The following is a 22860-nucleotide window of genomic DNA, read 5'->3' as shown; positions in this document are numbered from 1 at the left end:
GTTTGAATGCGTTATATTTGAACGAGTGTATAGTCCGTTGGTCCGATGCAAATCTAATATTGCCATGGTAACAACATACATTTGGAAATAAACCAATCAGAGATAACTACTTATTGCCCAGTGCTAATGAGACCAGGGGAGCGTTTCATCAATATTTTCATCTGACAAATTGTCAGATCTAACATCTTTCCATGATTCTGATTGGCTGAGAGGTACTGTTACTATGGTAATTGTCGGATAAAACAGAACTTGTCGGATAAAATCCTTTCATGAAATACTTCCCTGGGCTCGTTTAAAAACCAAACTAGTTATGACAATTTTGCAATAACAGAATGTAAAAGCTGCTGAAATCCTGAATCTGATTTCATTGGCTGATACTGACAGAAAAATCATGCATTTTATAAAAATAAGTCTTTATGAAATGGTATTGATATTTCAGGGTAACATTGAGGAAGGATAAATGTATATTAAGTTTTATAGAGTCGATTCAACTTTGCTTCAATTTTATGGGTTTTTTTAATTCCAAATGTTATTAAGTTGAGCAAGTTTAATTTCAATTTTAGATAGAGGATTGGTTTAAGCATCATCTTATAGTAAAGGTTATGAATGAATTCAGAAACATCTCATATATGCTACTTTAGATAAATTGTAATTTTCTTTTAAAACAGGTAATTTAAGAGAAGAAGAATGCCATTTGAATGCATTCTCCTTTAAATTCGAGTTCAGTTTGGGTTCTTTTCTTTTCTTATAAAGCCCCGAACCAAAGCAGTGGGGCAGCAAATTATTTGACCTATTGAATGATCTGTAGTTTTGTTGCCCCAGCATGTCTAATAGTGGGCCTTAAATGTTAATATTTTCAGGCAAGGCCTTTTTAGGACAAATGGGTAAAAATAAGAAAGATCACTTAATTGTCCCAAGGTCAATATTGTGGCCAGCCGAAAGGGATTTCATGGGCATGGCCTTCTTTGGCCTTTAAATAACAGTGATTTGAAACTGAACAAGTAGGTAGATTATGACCTGAATCTCAGAAAGTGTCTGGAGAATGGATGAATTTGAATATTCACAATACAAATTCCATCAAAAGTATTTAAAAACTTCACTGATGTAAATCTGAAAAATGATAATCAAGCAAGTGTTCAAATTTCTAAACTTTATTAAATTCAAAATTCAACTCAATTTTAAAACTGTTAACAATTCATCAAACAGTTTACACAAATCAATGCAACAGTTCACATAACATTTTCAGTAAACATCCAGTTTACACTCAAACTTTACAGACAAATTATAATGCCTTATATTTGCAAGTTTCAAACCAAACATAAAATTTATGTTCATTGGGAGCAGAAGGGAGAGAGAAAGAATTTTTAAAAAACATAAAAGACTGTAGGGAGAAGAGTGAGAGAGCAGGGGAAAAGAGAGTGGGAGAGGGAGAATAGTAAGTGGGGGATAAAGAGGAGGAGAGGAGGGCAGGGGAGGGAGTAAGAGAGAGATGGGGGGTGGGGTACAAGGGGGACCAGAGGGACTTGATTGGAGAGCAAAATATTTCCTCTGAATTACCTGTCAGGTAACTACATGTAAATAGTAATTGCATGAATTATTGTGAAAATAAATATGAATGTTCTGCATACATGTAATATAGGTAACAATAAGAACACATTAAGGTCAAGTCCAACACAACATTTAACTGATTTGAATATCATTTGAATAAATAGAGAATGAAATTCTTTTGAGATATGAAACATTGACATTCTAAAATTGTTCTCATTGGCACAAACAACAAATTTGTGTGATTGGTGATACACAAATGAGAGAGCCTACATGTATAATGCCACACTGCCCACACAATAATGAAGAACTTGGTTTTACAACTTACATGTATTCTCATGGAAAATGTAAAACCATTATGATTTTTGTGATTTGGTAGAGATCCTTTTAAAGGTAAAGTCCACCCCAGGAAAATTCTGACTTGAATAAATAGAGAAAAATCAAACTAGCATAGTGCTGAAAATTTCATCAAAATTGGATGTAAAATAAGAAAGTTATGACATTTTAAAGTTTTCGCTTACTTTTCACAAAACAGTGATATGAACAACTAGGTGAGTCAGTCAATGATGTCCATCACTCACTATTTCTTTTGTTTTTTTATTGTTTGAATTATACAATATTTCATTTTTTTATAGATTTGACAATAAGGACCAACTTGACTGAACCATTTAGTATTTAACATTGCTAATTCCACATGGTCAGAGAGGAATTAAACATTGTATCACTTGACAATGAGAAAAAAGAATATTTCATATTTCAAATAATAAAATACAAAAGAAATAGTGAGTGGACGATGTCATAGTCTCCTCATTTGCATACCAACCAGGGTGTGCATATAACTGTTTTGTGAAATTAAGCGAAACTTTAAAATGTCATATATCTTTCTTATTTTACATCTGATTTTGATGAAATTTTCAGTGTTTTGCTTGTTGGATTTTCTCTTTTTATTCAAATCAACTTTTTGTTGGGGTGGACTTGTCCTTTAATCATCAAAATTTAAAAAATGAAATTGTTTTCATTTCATGAAATAGTAATGATAATATGGCACATTTACATCATGCTTAACTTTCTTAAGCGCTGAATATTTTTATCTGAGCTTCAAATAATGAAATACAAAAGAAATTGTATGAGTGTGTGACTTCATTGGCTTTCTGATGAGAAGGGTATGCATTTAACTGCTTTTTTTAATAAATGAAACCTGGAAATGCAATAACCTTTTTACATCCTATTTTGGCAGCATTCTTCATTCATAAAAACAGCTTGTTTGAGTGGACCTGGCCTCTATTTTCAAGCATCCAAGTGGTTAAGTTTAGACTTAACAGTAAAATGCATCTTGATCATCTCTATTATAAACCTTCCGAAAATTGATAATCATATTCAGACTCTGAATAAATTAAGTTCACAGGTCGCAAGAGAACTATGCAGTAAAATACCTGTAGAAAATTCAATGTCAAGATGAACAGCATAACACAGCAAAATGGCAAAACATATACCTGTATGTACATTTCAACAATGCAAAAGTGTTTTCTTTCATTGAATGAACTCCAATAAATAGGGTAGCTCAAAAGGTCTTTTTCCCATTTATATACTGAGGTAGTTTATTTGGCAAGTGCTATCACATCGGGTTATTGAGTCCGGTCAGGAAATCGCGTAACCTGACTATTCAAGAAAATGGACCCTAAATTCATGAAACATCAGGTCCAGTTTACCCAACCTTTTGTATATTTTGCTGTAATTTTCACAAAACATCAGGTAAATTGCACCCAGCCTTTCAGGAACTTAGGGGGGTAAATTGCACCCAACCTTTCTGGAATATAGGAGTCACTTCTGTCAAAAGGTTGGGTAAACTGGAAAGACGTTACAGTATGTTAGGGGGCCCTTTTCTACAATGGTCAGGTTATGTGGTTGCCTGTGACCGAACGCTTTAAAACCTGTTGTGATGGTACAAGCCATTTATTGTGTGTCATCCAACAACAAGGTGCTACATAACTTTTTAGAAGCACTTTCCTGGTTGGGCAAGTAAATTTTTAAATAGTTTGAATATAATTGCCCAAATATTTATTTCACTTGCCCCCCAAAAAATCCTTGATAAAATAGTTTTACCTCTTCAAAAGAATTGTGGTTTTATAAACCATTGAACTTCTTTTCTTCTCTTCATTTTCTCCTTTTTGTCATGAACTGATATATCTTGTTATTGCATGTCCATTTTCCAAAGCGATTTTATATTGCCCACCATGACCAAAATTAAGGTTGATATATAAATAATATCGACCCTAATTTTGGTCATTCTACTGTGAGAATTTTGCTTGCCCTTTTCGGGCAGGTAGTTTTGGTCTTTACTTCAAAACACTTGCCTGACTATAACTTTTACTTGCCTTGGGCAATCGGGCAAGTGCTTATGTAGCACCCTGAACAAGATCATGATATATAGGTATATACATGTAGGACCCTGTAACACCAAGACATACAATTAATATCAATAAACAATTTAACATTTTTGTACATGGTTTACCATAGACCTTACATTTATGTTTAACTGTACAATTGATTTGTTGTGCCATATCTTTTATATTCCATAGGCATATGTCCTAGAATTAAGCCAGTTTATAGTAGTTTGGGGTGTATTGGTCTTGTCAACACCATTGCTAAAAATACATGACAAATGTATATGACCATATTTCAAAGGTAGATCATAATGTCAAAGCTTGAGAAGATCTTTAATGCACAGAGGCATACAATGAATGCCAACATCTGACAAAATGCAAAAAAAAAGTTTAAAAATGAACAAGCGAATTAGAAGGGAAAGACATTGGCCCACATTCACAAAGGTGGTTTTTAAACCCATCGGTTGAACCTGTGGATTATTTAGATTTCCTGTATGAATTATGCTTATTTACTGCGCATATTACAAAATGTCCAATGCTGATGCGCTTTTGTCACAGTGCGCCAAATTGACGCCTGTTGCCATGGTTCAGTACACTAATTGAGTCACGAGTCCACTGTTTTGAATTAATGAGTCCACTCTTCAATGTGTGCCCAATACAGTCAGTGGCCCCTTTGAGAGAAACAATAGAATCTCAATACATTTTCACTGTGGGGGTGGGGGGTGCTTTTTTACATTAAGAAGTATGCATGCTTCTCACATTTCCTGGAACATTGGAAAAAGCAATTTATTAATTTTTGTCCCACATTTAGCATTTTCAATTGAACACAAAGTTACCCATTCATAAAGCAATCACCCCTGCTTTTAATACATGGTGAAATGTGAAACAACAAAAATATTTGAAAAAGATGAAAATTTTGAAATTTACAGAGGTTTGAAGTATTTGCGCTGGGGTCACAGTGATAAAGGTTTGCAGATACCCGGTATTTGGTTGAATGTATGCAGATGAATGAGTTGGTAACGTCATAAGCTCAAGTTTCAGGTAAAAATTGCATGTAGTCGACCTCACACAAGTCAAATATTCGCCTAGCAATTTAACTTGTTATAATAACAAATTTACAATACATGTAATAGTAAAAAGCTACTGAAATCCTTCAATCTGATTGGCTGATAGTATTTTTGTTTGCATTTGTTATTATAACAAGTCTTTATGATTCGGGACCCAGACTATGCAAAACATGTATTATTATTATGAGTCACATTGCTTATTTCCGGAGTCCCAATGAATCTGACTTCGCTATTTTTTTACAGAAAATTAATGGAAAATGCATGAAATGTGATCTTTTACATCCATAAAAAGTCAAGTCATGTTTCAACACTCTTGAAACAGAAAGAGTATAAAAAAGTAAGCTTATTATTGACTCTCCTGTTTGCATGCTGACTTAACAATTTTTGAGTTAAACGATGAAAAAAAATAATGGAAATCATTTTTAATAAGATTAAAGGGGAAGTTCACCCTAAAGGAAAGTTTGTTGTATAATTACCAGAATAAATAGTAAAAAACACTTTGGTGAATATTTGAGGAAAATCCATTAAAGATTAAGAAAGTTCTTTGAATTTTAGGTTTTTGATTTGTGACGTCATGAACAAGCAGCTGCCCCATATATGTTATGTAATATCAAAAGCATAAATTGCAATTTTATATTGATTAGTGACAACTAGAAATTTTCTTCTTTCAGGAGATGTGAAATGATTTTTTACTGTACAGAAGGTTAAAAAAAAATCAATTTTGAGAACATTATATTTCATTGATATTTTTTTAGATTCACGATAAATGCATATGATGTCACAATAAGTCTAATAATTTTTTAATCTTTAATGGATTTTCCTCAACCTTCGCCTATATTTTCATTATTTTTTCCTGCTATTTTTACAATAAACTGTTTTTTTAAGGGTGAAATTCCCCTTTACATTTCTATCACAGTTTTTTTCAAAACTTTAAAGATTGCCATATTCAGTGTAGATTTTCAGGGGAGACTTTTGCTTGTTTGCGTGAACTCTGATAGTCCTCTCTCTTTCTTTTGCCATCAATTTCTCTTTCGTTCCCTGGAACAGTTTTGTTTTGTTGAGGCACAGGTGTGATTCCTAATCTTGCTCCCACAATCTTCACAAAATCCTCCATATCAGTTCTAATGTTGTGGATATCTGAAGCAACTTTGGTCTTTATGAGGTGAATCTCTGATCTCAAGAGGCTTATCTCATTCCACACCAAGCCCAGATCAACTTTGGTTGCAGGATGGTGTACTTCTTTCAGATCAGCTCTTGAAGGTTGAAACAATGGTTTAGAATTGAGTTTGTTCTTGTAGTGCTCTTTGGCAGACTTTGGCAGGATTACTGTCAGGAGAGATCCAGGGTGGTTTCCAAGCCCTTCTTTTGTCGCCTTTGATGGTGTGACCCCAGGATCTACAGACTCTTTCAATGATGGTGATGCATTGTCGCTAGGGTCCTCCTCACTTTTGCAGGAACGAACGCTTGCTATTTTGATACCGGGTGATTCTGCTCTCCCGTCGTTGGCAGGAGACAGTGAAGGCGATTCATTCCTTGTATCAGATGTCCCACTTTGGTGATTCATTGTGGGAGAATTAACACCCACTGTATTAATTTTTTTCATGTCTTCTGGTTGGAGATGTAAGAGAGAGTGTACAGGGGGTCCGGGTGGCCTGGTACCGGGTGGACATGTACATTTGATATGAGGCCCAGGGACTGGATAGTGCAGAGCATTTGGTGGTAGTGCAATTGGAACCATACCAGGAGGAATAGAACCTGGAGGAAACATGTCAGATGGAAAGACTCCGGATGGCCTTGCGCTTGCCGGTGCCAATCCCACAGGAACCATCCCCGGGGGTATGATGCGTGAGGGATTTGGGGGTATCCCAGGGGCAGCTGAAACTCTTAACTGTGGATTTGGAGAACTGGATTGTCCTGGGAGGGAAGGGTCCTTTGATCTTCTACTGGGAGTATCTTTACCAGTTGCTTCATTCGTATCGGTCCCTTCGTCCTCAGAATCTGAATTGAAGAGAATTTTACAGGAGTCCAGAGGGATTCCCATGAAAGGTTCTTTCATTTGTCCAGTTGCATCGACAGGAACCAGGACATCTAGTGAGCCAGTAGGACTAGGATGTAACTCTGGGATATTCACAATTCGTTTCTCTGGCATATAAACTGCACGAGTTTTGGGACTGGATTCATCCTTGAAACATATGGTTTCCTGTGTCTTTTCAGTGTTTTTCGGTACATTGCTTTCTGGATTGATAGGAGAGGAAGAGGAGGTGGAAGTGACAGCTGCAGAAGGTAAGGTAGGTAATACTGGTACTGCAGTGGTTCTTGAAGGAAGAGAACTTGAAGGTGCAGTCACTTTAGGTTGTGCAGGTAAATCTGGAGCCTTTTTCATGACTGTATTTTGTTGTGGGGTACGCGGAGCTAACAGAGGTGGCTTTGGGGCTATAGGACGATACACAGTTTGTGGCATTTGTAGAATTTGTGGCATTTTTAGCATTTGTGGTAGTCCAGGTTGTATGCGAGGCAGCTGTATCTGAGAAAAAGGAATAGCATGAGCAGGGACAAGACCAGGACCAGGAACATGTACAGGAACAGGAGCTGGAGCAGTACGAGGTAAAATATTAACAGGAGCCCGAGGAGGATTCGGTAAAATATTACTTACAGGAACCATAGCAGGATTGGGTACACGATAAATAGCAGGAGCCGAAGCAGGATAAGGTAAAGTATTATTTTCACCTTTACCCTGCTGAGCTGCAAGATGAGCTGTAGCTCTTGCCAGTGTAAGTGGTTGATGTGGGGTCCATTGGGGCACAGTACTCTCAACGCTCTCGGGGACTGGGCTTGGTGTTTGAATATACTGTTTTTTCACCACATGTATCCTTTGTTGATCACTTCTGTGTCTCTTTTTGAATATGGAATGCCCTCGCTGCAGGTCTTTCAATAACTTCAACTTCAGTTTTGGCCTCTCATCCATCTGTTCTTTCAACAAAACCAGTGTATCAAGGTTTGGTTTTGGAACACCATAAACTACCTCCATGATCTTTTTTAAGATTTCATTCGTTAATGGTTCATCAGGATTTACTTCAATAGGCTCTATGTTTCCTGCTTCCCTACCCTCGCCTCCATTGTCCTCATCGTCAACTCCCTCAAAATCAGAATCGCTACCGGGATCTGGAACCCAGTCATCGTCATCTGCATCGTTCTCATCGATATCAAAATCTGATTCCGCACCACTCATCTCATCGCTTGACTGCTGATTGTCTGTTCCAGATTTTCCACTTTCGGGAGGCTGCGCTTTTCCTTCCGGAGAAGAGGGCTCCCTCTCGATCCAGCCATCCTCATTGACGACTAGCATGGTACCTTCTGATGGTTCTCCATCCTTGGTGTCTGTGGTGTTGGAAGGTTCCTGATTAGGAACAATCAGCACTGTACATGCTCCTTGAGGCGGAGTCTCCCTGGAGCTGCTTGGAATGGATTCCTCGAGGGCCCCACGCAAATGATCTTCTTGATTCTTCATTTCTGTCGAAAATTAAATGGAAGAGAAAGAATGGAAAATATTTAATAATAATGGTATATTTACGATGACATGCTATCATTTGCCATTTGTGAGCAGCAAGAATTATTTCAATGTACCTTAAAGAGGAAGTACACCCAAAAAAATTGTTTCGAAGAAAAAGACTACCAGTACAGCAAAAGAAAAAGTGTTGAAAATTTCATCAAAACTGGATGTGAAATAAGAAATTTATGACATGTATTTCTATGAATCAATGTCATAAATGACTTCAATAAACATTTGATTAGCTGATGTTATTATGATTGGATATATTGTTTGTCATCAAAATTATTGTTTTCCTGTTATACCTTGTACTTTTATTTGTATTTTTTAGTGAGCATCACTTTCTTTTATTGGAAAATAAGTGAATTAAATCGATCAAATTATGAAATTTTGCTGAATTTTACTAATCAGTTATATGCACATTCTGGTTGTTATGTGAATGAGGTTACCAGTAACATTACAATTACTACTTCCTTTGTACCATGTAAAATACAAAGTATTTATATTGTTTCATGGAAAAAATATGAAACATTATTTCTTTACTCCCTGAAATGTGGTATTGTTGTAAACTATTAAGATTCAATGAAGAGTTTCTTATCAATTATCTCATCTTGAATAATGGAAATTTGTATACATGTAATTCATACAACGAAAGAAAGAGATTGTATGATGTTGAATTATGGTGTTGTGCATATTAATGTATTATGAAAATTAGTGAAACTCCAATATGTCATAAGTAATAACATGTATTTTACATCTTATTTTGATGAAAATTTCCTCATCATATCTATTTTATTTTTCTGTACTTGACCTTTATTGGAGAATGAAACTGATGGAAAGGGTTTGGTTTGGGTGAAAAAGAATGACAGAAAAAGAAAAACAAAAGTTTGTGTTGAATTGGGTAAACAATACAAAAGTTATGAGCCTTGAATGTTGAGATCAGTAATGCTAGATGGAGATCCTCCCATTAGCAATGCGACAGAGATGTATGATGTCACATGATCAACTATATCCCCGTTATAGGAGCCTGAAAATGTAACCAAAACTTTTCTTTTTACTCATTCATACGAATACGATAGACAATTCTTCAATCATATAGTGCAATACTAAAAATAATAAAATAGAATATGGCATTCTAAATAGTTTCACCAAGTTGTATATTCAAATAGCCATTTCAAAGAGGCTATTGTCTGAATCTGTTTATACGCTTGGTCTACAGCCGTGGTGTAGTGTTTCTGACAATCCGACTCTCGCCTTGTAAACAGATAGTCGTGTGTTCGAATCCCATCGCCGTCTAGTGTCCTTTGGCAAGGCAATAATCCACACTTTGCCGCTCTCGACCAAAGTGCTAAATGGGTACCCAGTAGGATGAGAAGATATTGTATGTTTGAATTTGCCAGTGCCATAATGAGGCTGTGATGAAAGCAAAGAATGGTCCCTAGGGAGTGGAAATTGTGCACTGTTCATGCAGGATTGAAATGAATCCAATGACCAGGGTAATAGTATGCTTTAAAGCACTTTGAGCAGTTCTGGGAAGAGTGCTTTATAAAAATTGGCTATTATTATTAAAGCCAATTTGTCTAATACCTGGGCCCCGTCTTACAAAGAGTTACGATTGATATGATCAATCCCAACTATGGAAAGCCAGGGCCCGTTGCAGACAGAGTTGCAATCAACAGTAACTCTAAAAAACATGCGCAACTCAACAACTTGATTTTCAACTAATCAATAATCAACAGCGTGCATTTCTGACTTGCGATTGATTTATTTGCTTGCATTTAATTGCAACTCTTTCTGCAACAGGCCCTAGCAACGTCAGCATCTTATAAATGCATGTTTGTTCAAAATATTTTCAAGATATAATGTACATTCATTAATTGATTGTTTTCCTGACAATTTGGTGTTTTCCCTTTGTTTACAATGGACATTTTGCAAATTTCCTGTGGAAAAATTATGACACTGATGGATTTCCAAAGAGTTACGATTGATTGGATCAATCGTAACTCTTTGTAAGATGGGGCCCTGGTCAGTTTGGATAATACCAGTTGGTCTAATCATGATTTCGTTTGATGCCATTTTGTCTAAACCCAGCTGGTCTAACTCCAAAATCATCTACAGCTGTAATCACTTTGTCTCATTAGGCCTGGGAGTAAACATCGATTGATCAAATGGCTTGCCGCCAATCGCTAATCGATTAGCAAAATTTACATTGTTCGAATGTTCGGCAGACCTCGATTAGACACTTGGGATAACTCGAATACTCAATAGTAACAAAATGACGAGATAAAAATGACAATTGCTTTTAACTACTTAATACAGGTTTAATGATCAATGGTTGTATCACTTTCACTGTTAACTCATTGAGTGCTTCGTGCATGCTACGTATCCTACTATAACATGCCACACTCGTGCTCGCACGCCTACTATTGATTGCTTTGTGCTTGCATTGTTTCCTACCCTCGCCTGCTTCGTGCATGACTGCGCACATTCGGAATAACAATCATTGTTACGCCGTTTTGCATTGTATTGCGCATCGCATGCACGCCGTAATTAGCACTATTGTGTGCAGTGTGAACTCTGCTTTCTGACAGATAAACTTACTCATGCGGTTTACTTTCGACTTTTTCGAGTATTTCTACATTTTTTACAAGATATGGCTCCGCCTCTGAGAGAGAAGAGACCTAGGTTTTTGATCCATACAAAACACTCCACAAAATGGAACTACTTGATACAACTCATATTTTAGCGGTAAAGATAATAACCAATCCACATAATGAGGACATCATTATAAGCGGTATGAAATTTCCTACAACTTTACTACACAATATTTTGTGGATAAACTAATCGTTAGAGAGTTACAAGCAATTGTAATCATGACTATTGGAAGGAGTGAATACGACTCGCGATCCCAAAATCAATGTGGCACAGGGGGGTTTTGTGGCTGGCACAGGGGATTAGCATCGGATTAGCACTGTGGCATTGGCTTAGTAGTGTGCGTGGCATGTTAAGAGTTAAACACCAACCTAAAAGAGGTCCGAAAATTTTAATCCCACTGGCCTTGCATGCCCTCGGTATGCTACATGTAGGTGTATTTAACTTTGGTTGCATGTCTGTGTGCTCATGTGATAGGTCCATGGTGTGCTTAAACAGAAAGTACACACACACACAATACCATGTCCCTGACTTGAGCCGATATGTGATTGGACATTCGATGGCCAATGAAACTTTTGAGAGACAAAAAAGAAGCCACGTAAGGTTGTGAGTGACTTCAGAAACAAATTGACTCCTCCCCATCTCTGGGTATGTGTGTATGATTTTTTTCATGTTTCAAAACAATGCAATCTCTTTTGGCCCCTCCCCTCACCCACAGTCACAATCAAAACAACATTCCAACGCAGGCAACACCTAATTATAGATATCGCTAGTCTCCCAGAATAGACACAGTTATAGGTTCAAATGATAAAAAATTGTAATTTTGAGAGGTACTTTAAATGGAAAATATTTTTGCAAAATATGATTAACATCGTGGGTAGTGCCACAGGTGGGGGTTGGGGCATGGAGCTATAATAGCTTCATGGTTGGGGCATGGTGTGGGCAATGGATGAAATTTTTTGATAAGTAAAAAGTACCACATGCGTGTCTGTCTCAAAGAATACTTCATGAATGAGTTGTTTACAGAGACATAAATCGGACCTAAGACTGTAGGCTGATTCATTCATATGCAAGGGTGTTGCACTTGGAGAGATATTTTCGGCGGTCATCCGAATTGTGGTATCAGTCAGTTTTGGTTAAAACATTGATTTTTTAGGTTTTTTCAGTAAATGAAAGTACAAGTCCTACTCTATTCATAACTTAACTTATAAGCAGCAATTTATTTTATTTTCTGAGATAGAGGATTTTCACGGCGATGCCATACAAATTGTTGATAAAATGCGCAAAATCCCATTGGAAATGTGTACTTTAACAGAGCAATGAGACGTTTTGACTGATCGCGCGCATTGAAATCGCAGTCAGTCAAAATGTATCGCTTTTTCCCTATGCCTTTTCTGTGCAGGGAAAATCTAAGTCGCTCAAACGGAAATTTCAAGCATGCCATATTTTCTCGGATCCTTACTATTGTGTAAAAATAAAGATTGATGTCAAGCAATTTTCTTGGTCTTTCCAACCATGTATTTTCAAGCAATGAATATGTTGTAAGGCTAGGGAACTAAGTGTGAAAATTAAAGTAAACTTTCAAGTCGATTTTCTCTGAAATGGGTTTGCACCATTGTATGTGTGATACGACGGTTCGGATGACCACTGACGATGTACATGTATATGGACAAAACCTGGATCATGTGGATAATCAGGCTAATCTATAGCCCAGCTGGGTGGGGGGGGGGGGCTGCAGCACAATGGGGTAGGGGAGAGAGACCTTACGTTTTACCCTAATCCTGTATTTATGAACATTTGTTTTCTCCCCCCCCCCCCCCCCGATGCAGTGGTCAGAGGGTAGCCTAGTCATAGAAAAATTAGCCCAGTAGGTATTGAAAAAATGAAAGACCAAATGGTAGTAAGACCAGGAACTCATCAAATAAAGAATATACAATCAATCTTAAATCTATAGCAAACCATGTATGAAGGGGGGGGCTACAAACAAGGGCTGTTGGGCTTGTGCTACCATGCTCCCACTGCCTACATGTTCAGTTAAGTCCTTGTCTTGTTTTCTTATGGTCGACGAATGACTAGTGGCAGTTTTTTTCAATGTCCAAAATATCTGTGCTGAAGTGCTGAATCATAGTCGATATCTAATATACACTACCAGTCATAATTCTTTGACTCACTAGTCACTATTCCCCCGTTTCATCCAGAGAACAATAGATTGAGTGGACCAAATCTATTGTTCTCTGGTTGTAAAGAAAACTTGTTGTACCGTACTACCATATATATGTAATGACATAGAGTAAAAAATGCCCTGTTTTGTGGTAAAGAAGTGAGCAACTGTGTGCTACAGTATGTAGCCTCAACAATAGACTCTTCCTCATGGATGGTAATTTGTTCTTTTTTTGCATGGAATAACAAAGTTTTGTATTGCTAATATCTTCATAAATTGATCTTAATCAAACACTGAATTGATCTTATTTATTCCATTTGTGTTTGTTTTGACTACAGGCCTATAATTTTTTATAAATGTGTAATGCGTTAAAACAAAATTAAATTATCGAGTTTCCTTGATAAGGGCTCAAGTACATTTTTTTTCTATTTGTCACACTTGGTCACCTTATATTTAAAAGGAACAAGTGGAATGCCTCTGGCCGTCTCACCTGCATCACGCGGTTCAATATAGCAGTAGTGCTGACTTTGAAAACTACTCTAACTCGCACAAGATGTTCAGTGATACGTATGGTTACTCTTATGTCCACTTTTTATGAACTAGACCAATAAACTTACAGAGATATGATGGTTATTCAACAAAATAACCCAACATGGCCAAAGTTCGTTGACCTTCCATGACCTTTGACCTTGATCATGTGACTTGAAACTCGCACAGGATGTTCAGTGATACTTGATTACTAATGCTCTTATGTCCAAGATTCATGAATCAGATCCATAAACTTTCAAAGTTATGACGGTAATTCAACAGATACACCCAATTCGGCCAAAGTTCATGGACCTTTGACCTTGGTCATGTGACCTGAAATGCGCACAGGATGTTCAGTGATACTTGATTACTCTAATGTCCAAGTTTAACAAACTAGACCAATAAACTTTCAAAGTTATGATGGTAATTCAACAGATACCCCCAATTCGGCCAAAGTTCATTGACCCTAAATGACCTTTGACCTTAATCATGAGAGCTGAAACTTGCACAAAATGTTCAGTGATGCTTGATTACTATTATGTCCATGTTTCATGAATCAGATCCATAAACTGTCAAAGTTATGATGGGAATTCAACAGATACCCCCAATTCGGCCAAAGTTCATTGACCCTAAATGACCTTTGACCTTGGTCATGTGACATAAAACTCACGCAGGATGTTCAGTGATAATTTATTAACCTTATGTCCAAGTTTTATGAACTAGGTCCGTATACTTTCAAAGTTATGATGTCATTTCAAAAACTTAACCTCAGGTTAAGATTTTGATGTTGATTCCTCCAACATGGTCCAAGTTCATTGACCCTAAATGACCTTTGACCTTGGTCATGTGACATGAAACTCTAATAGGATGTTCAGTAATACTTGATTAACCTTATGGCCAAGTTTCATGAACTAGGTCCATATACTTTCTAAGTTATGATGTCATTTCAAAAACTTAACCTCAGGTTAAGATTTGATGTTGACGCCGCCGCCGTCGGAAAAGCGGCGCCTATAGTCTCACTCTGCTATGCAGGTGAGACAAAAATCAGCAAGGTTTTATACCAGAACAACTTTCTCCAGAATTAATTTTTAGATGGATATAATAATTACTGTTAGATCTAGATAAAAAAAATTAAATGTGAGATATTTATTTGGAGAAACAAGGCCATCCGGCCAATTCTTGTTGAAATGTGAAATGTATGGTTCAACTCCTTGTTCAGACTTAGGGGGGGGGTGTACTCAAATTATAAAATGATACCTCTGTGCTGCACCAAAATGGGGGTCTTCCAAACTGCTCAACAATGACTAAAAATGCAATGCTTTGGAAAAGCATAATAAATCTATGTTTCGGAGCGTTACATAAAATTGGTCATGACGTTTCTGCATTATGAACCAATCAGCAGCCTCCGAATCGCTATGAAGAGCTTTCGCTGTCTTTGAATGCAGTTTGCAAATGTGCTTCCCCGAGTATTAGTAGGCACTGTCCCTAGAAATCACAAATTTGAGGGTCTCCGGAACAGGGAAAAATAGGAATTTCTATAGCTTTCTAAACTGGTGATGCTCTGGAATGGAAATTTAGGCTGAAAATGGGGGTCTCAACTGCAGCACATACGTAAGTCTGATTAACCAGCGTGAACTAGCTCATAGAAGTAGAAACTTTGATCGATACCATCAACTAAGGAATAAAGTTCAACGTGAAATTAGCAGAGCTAAATCAACCTACTTCCGTAACAAGGTCCAGCATCTGAAACAATCAGAACCAGGGAAGTGGCACAGACAGATACGGTCTCTTACTGGAATGACCAAGAAGCCGTCATTTTCCCTGGGTCCTGAGGATGAATCCCCTCGTCAGATAGCAGAGAATCTTAATGTTCATTTTTCCCAAGTCTGCAACTTGTTGCCTCCATTAGACTTGTCAGCCCTCCCAGCGTATCTCCCAGCCCCTTCATCCCCGCCGGTAATCCAGGAACATGAGGTCTATAAGCGTCTTAAACGCCTCAACTCATCGAAGGCACCTCATCCCAATGATGTTCCTACTCGTCTATTCAAGGAATTCGCATTGGAAATTTCAGGACCGTTGACCAAGATATTCAATGAATGCCTGAAAGTCGGTTATTTCCCTGCGAAATGGAAGTGTGCATCGGTTTGCGCTGTTCCTAAAACTCAACGAGTCACCTGCCTTGACCAGCTTCGTCCAATCTCGATCACCTCTGTCCTGTCGAGATTATTTGAGAGCTTTCTGGCAGACTGGTTGATGACTGATCTCAGGCCTCACATTGATCCTTCTCAATATGGCAATATGAAAGGAAGCTCAATCAATCATTAACTTGTAGATATGCTGGATCTCATCTACAGGAGTTTGGAACGCAGTGGATGTTACGCCAACATTTGTACAATTGATTTCACAAAGGCCTTTGACCTTGTCAATCACACCAAGGTTATTGAAAAGCTGATCAATCTGGGAGTAGATGCTTCTGTTTTACCTACCGTCTGTAGTTTTTTGTCGGAGCGTTATCAAATGGTTCGACATCTGGGATACTCATCTAGTCATCTGCGTCTCTCTTGCGGAGTGCCCCAGGGTACGAAACTTGGGCCTATCCTCTTCCTTGTACTCGTCAATGATGCTGCTATAAGTACAAGGTATCGTTGGAAGTATGTAGACGACTTAAGCGTTGTGGAGGTTTTACCAAAGAACCAGCAAAGCTCCATGCAGGACCATGTTAATTTGCTGAGTCAATGGTGCATCTCAAATGACGTTACGCCGAAACCCGAAAAGTGCAAAGTCATGCAAGTGTCCTTCCTGAAGGTCCCTCCACCCCAGCTAGACATCACAATCAAGGATGTTCACTTGGAACGTGTCAACTCGTTAACCCTTCTTGGTGTGATGATTCGTTCGGATCTCAAGTGGGATGATCAAGTCCAACACATGATTTCACGCTCTTCAAGAAGACTGTATATCCTCTGCATTCTAAAGAAATTTGGAGTTGATAAGCATGATCTCGTAAATATCTACAAAGTGTATATTCGTCCACTGTTGGAGTTTGGTGTTCCGGTTTGGGGATCTGCAATCACTAAAACACAAAGTGACGAAATTGAAAGACTCCAAAAACGAGCTCTTCGTATGATTTTGTATCCGTCATCTCTTTCATACTCTCAACAACTCACTCTTTTTGGCCTCTCTTCATTATGTGAACGCAGAAAGGATCTCATCTTGAGTTTTGGACTTGGTCTTCTCAAATCTCACCGCCATCGAGACATGTTACCCCCCACACGTCAATCTGTTTCGCGACACAGTTCGGCCCTGCGTAATGCACATCTTCTGGACTTACCGCGATGCAGAACTCAGAGATACAAGAACTCAACTATCCCTCATGTCACAGCATTACTGAATGCTGCTCTGTGATATGTGCCTCTTTTATATGCCATTGAACTCAATGTCTATATGTAATTTGTGTGTAAAAGTATGACATTGTCTTCTTCCCTTCACCTCCTTTTTCATAATTGACAAGTCCCCCCCCCCCTCAGTTTACATTGAAATTGATCAACATAATACATATCCCAATATTTTTGTGTGTTTTTACCGATTATTCTATTTTCTCCTTACATAGCATTATCCCCTTAATTATATTTCTGAACCTCGAGTGCAATATTTAATCTTACTATTACGTTCTTATTATATTTTGTTAATTCGTAGGTATATAATTCAATGTATTTTTCCTTTTTTCTGTTAACTTTGTATGTGTCAGTCTTCGGACTGTTTTACAATGTCTTTCATAATAAACCGAATTGAATTGAATTGATAATGATATACTACTACATGTAGGTGACCCGACCCGGGGGGGGGGGGCACTTCCATTGATGAGTGGATGCGCGACCAACAAAAAACATGTAAAAAGGATGTCTTTTTCAAGATAGGGTACGTTACGTATTTAACGTGATAAGGGTTTCAAAAACACAAAAATAATGAAAAAAGGGTATCTATTTCGCTAGGAAAGTTACGTATTTAGGGTCAAATTTGCGGGGAAGATAAAACAAAATTAAAATGTTTTATAAAGGATGTCCTTTTTGCCCAAACACTATGTGTTAAGAGTCCGATTTGCGCGAGGTGTGGAAGCTGAGGCCATACTAAACCAACTGGTGTGTAAACTGTAAGGGTGAAACCGACGAATGTTGACGGACCTGTGATCGACATAACAATAAAATATTGTTGCACTTGTTTCGGGGTTCATTTCAGGGAATACTTGCCAAGAGTATCGTTTTGTTTGCAATATTTGTTAAGGTTAGGGTTTCAGACGCCAATACGTGTTTAGGGTGCTTTTCGAGACCCCTTGGTCGCGCATGGTATCCACTCGTCAATGGAAGTTGTCCCCTGGGGACCCGACCCCCCCTCGGGACTTATGTAGTAGGATAATTGAGGGCCCCCATGACAAGCAACAGCTTTATGGGCTCATTATGTTATGATGTATGGGGCCTAAAAAAATTACAGTTTTAAAGTGCATACAGTTCAAGCCAGAAGTTTAAATATAAAATAAAAACTTGACATTTCATATTTATGCTAGTTACTTCTCAACACAAACATTTCAGATTAAACTTTTTGTTCAGTGGTGACATATCATCATTATCATGATAGATCATAGATTTGACATATATATTTCAATGAAACGATATTTGAAAATATAATATAAAAAATTAGAATACATTTGGCACTGATATTCTTTTTCGTCAAAGAAAATTCCACCTAATACATACTTTAATCCTAAGCACTCATTCAATGAACAAGGTTACATGTATGATATAACCTTGTTCTCAGTTACATCTCCATGTGTGGCAAAATAAGGTTTACAATGTTTGGCTTATTTTCTCTTTTTCTTTTGGACAAATGGTTGATTTTTTTACACTGTCAGTTTCCATTTAATAGACCATTACAGCTTTTCATTATATAACTTTGCTCTTAAAGGGATGGTCCGGGGCTGAAAATATATCTTCATACATATAGAATTCACTGAGCAAAATGCAGAAATTTCATCGAAATCGGATAACAAATAATAAAGTTATTGAAGTTTAAAGTTTAGCAACTGAAAACAGTCATCATGAATATTCATTAGGTGGGCTGATGATGTCACTTCCCCACTTTCGGTTTTCTTATGTTATTATATATATCATATTTTTTTCATTATTTCATACTTGTGTGAATAATATGTCTCCCTTATAATGAAATAATACCCTTTTCATAAACCTATCCTCCAATTAGCCGCCTAAGAGTAATGCGGATAATTCAATAAAAATTGCGTTCATAAACTCCGAAAATAAGCCGCATTATTTTTACGAGCGCCAGTCCTGAAAAAGGCGGATAATCGCCATGACAACTGGACACGCCCCCTCCGATGCGGTTGTGTTGGAAAAGGGTGACCTTGTGACCGCACCATGGCATGGCAATTATCCGCATTATTTGGAAATGCGTTCATAAACTCAAAATCTTATCCCGATGCCGCTATTATGCGGATAATAGCAGCATCAGAGTAATGCGGATAACTCTTGTCCTCCTCCAATTTTATGACCAAATTATGCTGCTATTAGCCGCCTAATTCATTTTAATTGGGTTTATGAAAGGGGTATAAGTTGCAGTGCTCAATAAATATCTAATGCACTAAGTCAGTTGTCAATCCAATTTTGAATAAATTTGAATAAACCTAATTTCATATAATAAAATACAAAAGAACAACTGGGGATGTGGCATCCTTAGCCCACCTAATGAATATTCATGACGATTGTTTTCACAAAATATTGCTTAACTTTAAAATTCAATAACTTTGTTATCCGATTTTGATGAAATTTTTGGCATTTTGCTCAGTGAATTCTGCTCTATGTATTAAAAGCTATAAATACTTTAAGCCCAGACCATGTAAATTTGATTCTTTGAATTATTTTTTTCTTTATTAAACATAGTAATTTTTCTTGCCATATTACTTTCCACCAATAGAGGGTGTACACCAAAATATGCCCAAAATTCAAGTGTATGAGTGCTCTGGTCAATACAAAAATTATTCTAAGTTACTAATGAAAATTGAATTGCAACTGAATAGAAATTAATAATTTTGGCCACAAAAATGATATTTTAATGATTTTTTAAAGTGTGTGCTCTATACAGCATTGGCATACCAAGGTCTGTAGATTCCCCACAGGCAGGGTGGTACATGTAGCAGTGAACCAGTGATCCTAACGGCATCCCAATCATGAGAAAGAACTTAATACGCTCTTTCATTTGATACCAAATTCGTCATCTAAGTATTTACAGTGTATATTTCTGAAGATATAGTAAATTTAATGAGCAAACAAATTTCACTGAATCCATGGGTGTATGTAAACTTTCGGCCTCAACTGTGATGTACAAAGGCTCTATTTCTGAAAAAATAACAGCTTAACATTATCAAGCTCCGGCGTCTACTAGTCATAAGGGATGCTCATAAATACAGCTTCTCCGGGGGGGGGGGGGGTGTACTCGACCCAAAAAAGTTGTATGTATGTGCCGCTGGCGAGACAAAAAACGGGGGCCTTGGAGCGGGTTTATTTTAAAAAGGAGGTCCTCAGAACAGGCTTCAGAACTACAAATGTTTGTGAAAATGGGGGTCCTTGGAACGGGTCGCCTGCATGTGTATGCATCCCTAGTATGGAACTTGCATGCAGCTAGCCCGGCGGCACGGGCGCCGGGTGCGCTAGTGCAGAGGCTAAGCAGAGGCGATGGTCGGACAGCGCTCTGCGCGTGGCCGCTTTTCACCAAATTTGCGGCTCATTGTAGCAGTTCAATGCGACCGGAACGGCGTAACAGAAAATATGCAAAGCTTTGGAGCGGATTCTTCTTTTTTCTCAATTAGAAGAAAATGCTATGCTTTGGAGCAGCTTTCTTTGTTCTTTTCTCAATAAGACAAAAGTGCTATTGCCTTGGAACGGAAATTCGAGTGTAAAAAAAAAAACATACCCACTAGCATTATATACTGAGTGCCCCCCCCCCCCCCCCCCCCCCGGGTGTCTTCGATCTATTAAAGACTGGAACGAGTCAAACATGGACACAACTTTGATAAACTCATTGGACTCTTTAGTCTTAGACTCTTTCAAATCTATAATCAACTTAGTAAGTGACCTGCTTACTTGATGATCTCACACTTGCACTTATCAATAAAGTTGGCGGAGTACAGCAAGACAAGACAAGACATGATATATCGACATGCACCTTTGCCATTTGCAGAATACGTATACCCTATGCTTCACGCAGTACGTTGCAGTGCATTCACTTTGTATCGTTAATGAATAATGATTCATATAGATGTATCTGTAGCCCAAACTTACTTCTCAAATCTGTAATCTGTACCCTGCATGGCTTGATCAGTTGTGATGATGAAGTCAAATCCATGTTCAAGTTCAGATCATCAAACAAAGCAACAAAATAAACATGATAAGATGCAGACAATTACGCTCAAGGCAAAGGTTTACGTTGCCAGGCCCTCCATTGTATAGAAACAATAAAGATGACAGTTAATTAATGCAGCCCAGGCTATGTTCAACAAGAGAATATATCATGGGATATGGAAATAGCAGACAACACAAATGTGCATGTATATCATGTATACGTACTGCATACATGTTGAAGCATGGATTTGTACAGCACCTGTGTTCGCGCACACACTGGTGTATTGTTCTAGTACACCACACAGAGCTGAGCTTAGGTTGCTCTGCTGACTATTCTGTATTTTCAGACCCTTATTGACTCTGATTTGCTATCACAGCTGAGCCAGAAAAATAAAGTAGTATTGTCATGATTGTGGGGGTTACAATTGTAGGTATTATACCCCCAGGTATCACCTGCACTGGGGTTAATTTATTCATACTATGTATATTGAAGAGGAACAACAAATTTATTTTAACTGTTGGTTGTATTTATTCGGCCAAGTTTATTTTTACAAGTGTCTTTATATAGTTTGACCATAATCAGATTTTAATACCGGTACCTCTCTCACTATGTATCAAGAAGAAAACAGGGACTATCACATTCACCTTCATTCATCGACACTTTGAAATACCTTCAAGGTTTTGATTGGTCTATAATATTTGTTACTATGGGAACTGTAAATGATTTATCTTAATATGTACGTCTTTTAACCCTCATGGAATGTTTCACATATTAATTTTCACCATTATCATATTGTCATCATTATTATTACATTGTCATTTTGATGATCATATTATCATCATCTCCGTCATCTTCATCATCATATTATCTTATTGTTAATGGTCTTATTGTTATTTATTATTAGTATAATTTAACCATGTTGTTTTCTGTAATAAGCCCCTGTTTCAATTGCAACTGAGTTGATGTAATTCTTTTCTGTCTCGCTTGGAATATTTTATGATATGATTATAAAGTACATGTAGTCTGAAGTGTGCATAGGTTTTTCCACACAATAATAGTCTGATTAGTTAGACTAACTACAGATTTTTCATCTCTGAATACCCATTCTCTTTTTCCTCTCCTTTCTTTATTTTCATGAGAATAGAGAATTGAAAGGAGCATCAGACCTCAATGGCTGAGGGCCACTGGTAGCTAACAAAAGACTTCCTGACTTGGTTGGGCAGGATTAGAGAAAAGGGATTTAATCATATGAAAGGTCAGAGGAGGGGGGGGGGAGATTTTCACTACTAAATCAATAGTTCCATTGATATGCAAATTAGTTTGTGCTGCTTGGAGAATAATAGGCAGGAAGCTTGGGTGAAGTTGGGCGCAGATTCTGAGCAGCCAATAGGGCGGCCAGGCTGTGGTGGCTCTTTGACTATAGAGTGAATTATTGATCGGGCCTTTTGTCGTCGTCTCTTTTGTAAGCTTCAGTGCTGGAGTGGTTTATTAAGAAAATGCACAAACCGCATCACCCTTTCTACCATAATACATATAGCATTTGAAAACTACTGCATGTTTAATACCTGAAAG

General features: G+C 37.6%; 2 protein-coding genes across 2 annotated transcripts in view; one reads left to right on the top strand and one right to left on the bottom strand.

Moving 5' to 3' along the window:
* LOC121422548 (CWF19-like protein 2) overlaps positions 1-22860 on the top strand; it is a 46351-nt gene that overhangs the window by 10277 nt on the left and 13214 nt on the right. The window lies entirely within an intron of this gene.
* Positions 5855-21616, bottom strand: LOC121422639 (proteoglycan 4-like). The gene is made up of 2 exons (XM_041617833.1): positions 21228-21616; positions 5855-8506 (listed from the first exon to the last, which is right to left on the bottom strand). Exons 1-2 carry the CDS (start codon positions 21289-21291, stop codon positions 5943-5945), a joined length of 2628 nt encoding a protein of 875 aa, XP_041473767.1. The 5' UTR covers positions 21292-21616; the 3' UTR covers positions 5855-5942.

Source organism: Lytechinus variegatus, chromosome 1, assembly GCF_018143015.1.
Source record: "Lytechinus variegatus isolate NC3 chromosome 1, Lvar_3.0, whole genome shotgun sequence".
In the NCBI taxonomy this organism is placed as follows: domain Eukaryota; kingdom Metazoa; phylum Echinodermata; class Echinoidea; order Temnopleuroida; family Toxopneustidae; genus Lytechinus; species Lytechinus variegatus.
Note: the sequence above shows the minus strand (reverse complement) of the source record. Positions and strands in the feature narration are given on the sequence as shown.